The sequence below is a fragment of the Oreochromis niloticus genome, linkage group LG12 (assembly GCF_001858045.2).
Source record: "Oreochromis niloticus isolate F11D_XX linkage group LG12, O_niloticus_UMD_NMBU, whole genome shotgun sequence".
Lineage (NCBI taxonomy): Eukaryota > Metazoa > Chordata > Actinopteri > Cichliformes > Cichlidae > Oreochromis > Oreochromis niloticus.
This window is the reverse complement of record NC_031977.2, coordinates 11,351,630-11,357,629: the sequence shown is the minus strand read 5'-3', so window position 1 is coordinate 11,357,629 and position 6,000 is coordinate 11,351,630. Positions and strand designations below refer to the sequence as shown.

At 38.6% G+C, this 6,000-nt stretch overlaps 1 protein-coding gene across 8 annotated transcripts in view; it reads left to right on the top strand.

The window, feature by feature from the left end:
* Positions 1-269: 269 nt before the first annotated feature.
* Positions 270-6,000, top strand: part of mvb12bb (multivesicular body subunit 12Bb) — a 33,385-nt gene continuing 27,654 nt past the window's right edge. For 5 of the 8 annotated variants that reach the window (XM_013271626.3, XM_025896858.1, XM_005473106.4 and 2 more), the window contains exons 1-2: positions 270-398; positions 1,832-1,933. In XM_013271626.3, coding sequence (XP_013127080.1) covers positions 1,841-1,933 — 93 coding nt within the window. In that variant the 5' untranslated portion in view covers positions 270-398; positions 1,832-1,840. Of the gene's footprint in view, positions 399-436; positions 588-1,831; positions 1,934-6,000 lie in introns of those variants that run through there. The other 3 variants (XM_019365817.2, XM_013271624.3, XM_013271622.3) reach the window with 3 other exon arrangements.

Sequence of the window (6,000 nt, the reverse complement as noted above, 5' to 3'; positions counted from 1 at the left end):
GTAGGTTATTGCTAAAAAATACACCCTGGCATTGCAGGCCTTGAAATTCTTTGCATACTTTGTTCTTAATGTAAGTTTTGTTTTTTTTAAACAACTGATATCTAAGCCGTTTGTTGAATAAAATGTCGCATTTTGTTATTTTTTTTTTATCGTTTAATTTATTTATCTATAAATAAAACAATAAATCACAGAAAAAAAATATTCTTGGAAGACATCACCCAAATATTGGACTGTAGTTAATAATTTCTTCCCTTGAACACCAGGAAGTATTTCCTTCCTACATGTTGGTGTGTAAAGTCCAAAGTTCACAAAGTGGTTTTAGCAGGTAAAAAAAGGACTCTGGGTTTAGCTTTTGTGTCAGCTCACCGTTGAGTTTGTGGTGGGTTTCAAGTCTCCAGGTAATTTGTAAGACTGCTATATTGCAGGCGTTAGCGTTTTATAACACAAGATGCATGTTGGACGTTAACTAGAGCTGTGTTTGCGTCACACCACTCTCGGTAAAGCAGTTGTAACTGGGCACTTGTAAATAAGCGCTTTCGAGATGGATACAGGATAAAGCTAAAACTCTTTAAACCCTAGAAAAACCAGTAAGTATGTTAGCTAAACCTGCGAACATTTTGCATATTGCTAACCTGTCAGGTCACAGGTGACAATCTTCAATAATTCTTATGTTAAGAACCATATTTAGAAACATTATGCTCGTAAAATTAAGACGCTAATGCGGTTTATGCTGTATCTGACAGTCATAATTTTACGAGCATAATGTTTCTAAATATGGTTCTTAACATAAGAATTATTGAAGATTGTCACCTGTGACCTGACAGGTTAGCAATATGCAAAATGTTCGAAGGTACACGTTTAAATAATTTGTAAGATTACAATAAAAATAATAATAATACAGTTTTATCACCTTGTCTACATTCGGGTGTGTCTCTTGAATAATAATAATTCTCCATATAACTTAAAACGACAAAGTGGCTCTTCAGTACTATTTAAGACTATATACTATCTTGGATTTCATGGTGATTTTTGTCTTTGGAAATGAAATAGCTTGCAATGGTTTCTCTTTTTTTAAATTAATCTGCCTGGATAAGTTCTCCAGGCCTTGTTTTTGTGCCGGAAAAACAAAGCTCATTTTAAACAAATGAATGTTACAAAGAGATTCTTCAATCTATTAGCTAATTTGCTATCCTGTTTCATTTGAATAAGTACAGCTATCTAGCATTTGTTAAAGAGACAGCTGTTTTCTGGAGTAAAACCCCTAATTTGATCAGCTTAATTGCAATAGATTTTCTAAATATCAAGATTGAATGCAGCAACTTTGTCAGTTAGTACAAGAATGTTTTAAACCTAATCTAATAAAATTGCGCAAGGGAACCTTTTGTAAAGCCACTTACCCTGTAAGAGGCTTGCATACCCATTAGGAAAAAATTCCCTTAGACAGGAATAGATAGCAATTGATTGGGACTTCCTTGAAAATATGTGATCACTCCCCCTAATTTGTGATTTGGTGAAGTCATTGGGTAGTCTCCAAATGCTGTTTTGTCACTGGTCTCACTTGTCATTTGATCCTGGATTAGGCGGACACTTTTTCTTCTAGATCCTAATAAGCCTCATCAAGAAGTCAATATTGTGGCCATTTTAGCCAAGAAATTCTGTGTGCATCCTCTGTGTAATGACTGCCAGAGGTGAAACACACACACACACACACACACACACACACACACACACGCATATATATATATGTGTGTGTTTGTGTTTCACCTCTGCAGAAAGAACTGTTGATACCAATTGTACCAATTGTAATGATACTCTTCTGCTTTTCTAACAGAGCTTCGACATGTCTGAAGTCAGCAGCCAGCTTCCCATAGATCCCATCACTGCAGTTGGAGTAGTGTCTTCACCCAGCAAGGCCCCTGATGGCTACTATGTTGTGAGTACAAACATCCTGAGCATAGGTTTTATATATAAAAGACTGGCGTACACCATGAAATCACCATTTGCATTCTGGAGGTTCAGTGTTAGCATTTTGCCTGCCACCATGATGTAAACAATACATGGATGAGAGGGTGGATTGTTATCAGCTTATGCCGGCAAGCCTGGTTATTAAGCTGTATCCATAGTTTTCAGGTGTCCAGATATTCGGTAATTAGTTCTAAGTAAAGAAGTCATTCACCAAAAACGGGCTACTTTTATGGCTGTTCATATAATGTGGGTGGGTGGCTGGGACACCTAAATTTGTGAACATAATAACTCGAGAGCAAGGTGACTCATATTTCACATTTCATTACATTGACCTCAAGGTCAAAATATCCCATTTGTAATTTTTTTGAACTATAGGCACCTGCATGTGCGTTTGCTAAAACAGGCTGAGAGCAAGTCTGCACTTTATTTTATTTCTTTTAAAAATCACAGGTTCAGTAAAAAAGCACTTTTTTGCCCTGATGATGCATTTAACATTTTAAAGTGTTTTTGTGATAGGACCAGAATCCAAATTGTTAATCAGTGATTGTTGTCATAATTGGAGATCTAATAAGATTTATTTTGCTTTCTGTACTGGGTTGTACATGTAACAGTTGAAAATGATTGTGTAGCATAATGCACACCCAGGCTGTTGGCACCCTTTCAAGGTGTTTTTGTAAGATCTGCTAGATGACTTATTCATAAAGTTTACTTTGATGATTAGACGGATTGCCATCGTTGGTTCCCACCAGTGTTGTAGACACACCAGAGGCAAAGGCTTAATGATGTTTGGTTGATCCCCATATAATTTAACTTTGTCCTCATGTTTTCTTTATATTCAAGTCTCACAGCGTCTTCACCATTAACAGAAATGTGAAGTAGTGCAGGGTGGGCTGCTTAATTAGATTTTTTTTGGTGTAACTTAGTTTAAAGGGTAAAAAAAGAGAAGATAGTGCACAAGTTTATCAAAGCACAAAACAAGCTCAAGGGCAGATCTCTCTTCCTCTTCCCTTGTTCCTATTCAAGCTTCTTTTGTTTTCATTAGGCCCCCAAAGCCTCCCTCTTCCCCCAGTTTTTATCTCTTCCTGCTCCACCCAACACACTCAGCTTGTTCCTATCGAGCAGATGACGGTGGGTTGGCATCAGAAAGGAGCCATCGGCACGGAAACTACGTACACACCACACAGTAACAAACACAGGGAAATCAGATTTCATTCTCTACCCGTCCACTGCACCATTACTCTGTGTGTGCAAACACTGTGTATGTTCCAGAGGGTGGAAGACGAGAAGTGCAAAATTAAAAACTAATATTTTTAAAATAAATATAAATCTGATTTCACTCTGTTTTTGCAGAAAATACTGTTACTGCATGAAAACATGCTAGTAGAACTAACTGACCAAAGTTAGTTAGCTGCCACTTTAGTTTTAAATGGTAATGTTAGCATCTGAGCTACTTTGGGCTGCTCCCTTGTGACAAAGGGTCACCATAGTGGGTAATTCTGCATGTTGGATTTGGCAGGCTTTTATACCAGATGCCTTTCCTGTCTTTAATGACCTTTTGCTTACCAAGCAAATGTGTAAATTGCTACACTTGGAGCCATAGCTTAATGCTATTGATCTGTTGCAAGGGTATCATAAAACCTAATCACGATGTGTATGCTCCAATCAGCCTCAGCTGCACTTTGTGTTGAAATGGTCAGCTACCAGAATGAACTAAGATGGTGTTTAGCAACATGGCAGTTGCTAAATATGAGACATTTGATATTGTTAACATTAAATGCACTGTTGTAAGCTTGTTAGCATGCTGTTATTAGCGTGTAGTTTATGTAAAGTATTGTGCCTATGTACAGCTTCCCAAATGTGCCAGAGGTTGGCTGTCGACTCCTAGGACCGGATTCAGTTGTGTCAAGTTATCAGTGCTTAGCTGCACGGATGTTACTAGTAGATTATTTTAACCTAACTCATAGCTGCACTTTGTGACCTGTGTTGGTTACTAAACTGGCTGTGGTCGGTTTTATGCGATAGTGTGTTGTTAGTGGATCACCCACAAACTTTGGCTGCCTAATAAATCTGATGACTTCCTCCTTTTGAGATGGTAGCTTCTGATAGAGTAAGATACTTGTTTGTAGAAAAGAAGGACGGCAGTAAAACCGTTAAGAGGGTTTTATTGCAGACATTTAATTCACTGTGTTAGTTTTTCTTTATAAAGTCAAACTGAAAAAGTTATGATTCAAGGTTAGAGCATTAAGAATAAAAAGTTAAGTGCAAGTCATCCTCCAAGATAAGATTCAAGGTCTTTCAGACTCATAAGATCTATTTCAAATGCGTTTGTCCCATCTTCAAGAATATCTTTTCGAACATCACTATGTGGTCTTTCATCTGCAGACTTGAAATACAAACAAAAATATCTGCAGTTGGTATCAGTGTACTAATGCACCACGGAAGAGGGAGGGAAAGTCTCAGGATATTAGCTGTATTGATTTTTTTTCCTTTCATATAAGAAATCTTTTCAAATACCTCCTTAATACGGACTGTTCACCATACTTTCCATATACTTTATAAAGCAGATCAAAGAGCTGATTAACTCTTTTGCTCTCTGATACCATACGCTCACATCTCTGAACTTGAGCAGGTTGTTCCAACACGAGAGAGCGCAGGCCCAGATCAAACACTGTTCCACTGGGATCAGGAGCTTTGCTAAAGCACCAGCAGCCACCTAACATCAAACGCACTGAGTAGACTCTTGCTCACTCATGCTCTGTTCATGGGTTGCAAAGGGGCTATGGCAGCTAGCTTCTTCCGCCCTGCTTTCAGCTAAACTAATTGCTCGCACGCTTTAGCACCCACTTTAACACACACTCTGAATCTCAACAAGAAATTCAAGTAGATTTCAAAGTAACTGTGACTTTAGTTCTGTCATAAACAATTTTTGTGCTTTACGCCTGCAAAGTTCAAAGGTCATCCAGAAAAGTTATTCTCTGTCCAAAATGTCTTGTTAGAAAAACAGGGTTTCTTGCATGGCTTTTCTACGTCCCTGCATATTTGCATAATGGCCACCTAGTGGCTAGTTGAACACAGCCTCAAGCAAACAATATGCAGCTGCCCCACATCATTATGATGTACTTGTTAATGCTCCTCCTCTATCTGTAAATTATTTCAGCCATGAACAAAACGTTTAGGCATTGTAAAAAAGAGTGAATACGTCTTATCCATCCTCTTATCCTTATCAAGGTGATGGGGGGCTGGAGCCCATCTCAGCTGTCATAGGGCGAATCTATTGCAGGGCTAACACTTAGAGACAACCATTCATACTCACATTCACACCTATGGGCAATTTTAGAATAATCAATTAACCTAACCCCACTAACTGCATGTCTTTGGATTGTGGGAGGAAGCCGGAGTACCCAGAGAGTACTCCACACTCCACACTGAAAGGCCACGGCCAGATAGTGGAGTCACACTCAGGACCTTGTTGCTGTGAGGCACCAGTGTTAACTGTTTTCCTATTATTCCGTGAATAATAGGAAAATCCTATGCATTAGCAAATTATTGGGTGTATGACATAGACAGTAATGATGGACATCGCTTCCAACTGAAATATTGGACTGTGTATTGGAACATGTCTATACAAAATATGTCTGTTTTGTAAATCTTGGTCAAACTGTTTCAGAGAGGATTATCTGGGGTTCACCCATTGAACCATCATTGGCTAACAACTTGTTACTGACAAGTCATTAGCCAATGGGTGGCTTCATAGTCAGACCCGCCCCCTCTCACCACTTCCTGTTTGTTGCATTGCACCTGAAAGTTGTATCTCAAGGCTTCAAAATGGGACTTAAGAAACCGATGGATGATGTCACTGTAGTTTTACTTTATGCTTTTGTGTCCCCAAAGAGGAAATTTGTTGTTGTCTCCAAGCTCAAGCTGCCAGCAGAACTGGAATACTGAAGGACAATAAGTATAAGTGTAAAATTGGAAATGCAAACCAATAAACAAGGACTGGGTGTGGGTCATTATGTTTTCATGTCACTCAGCTGG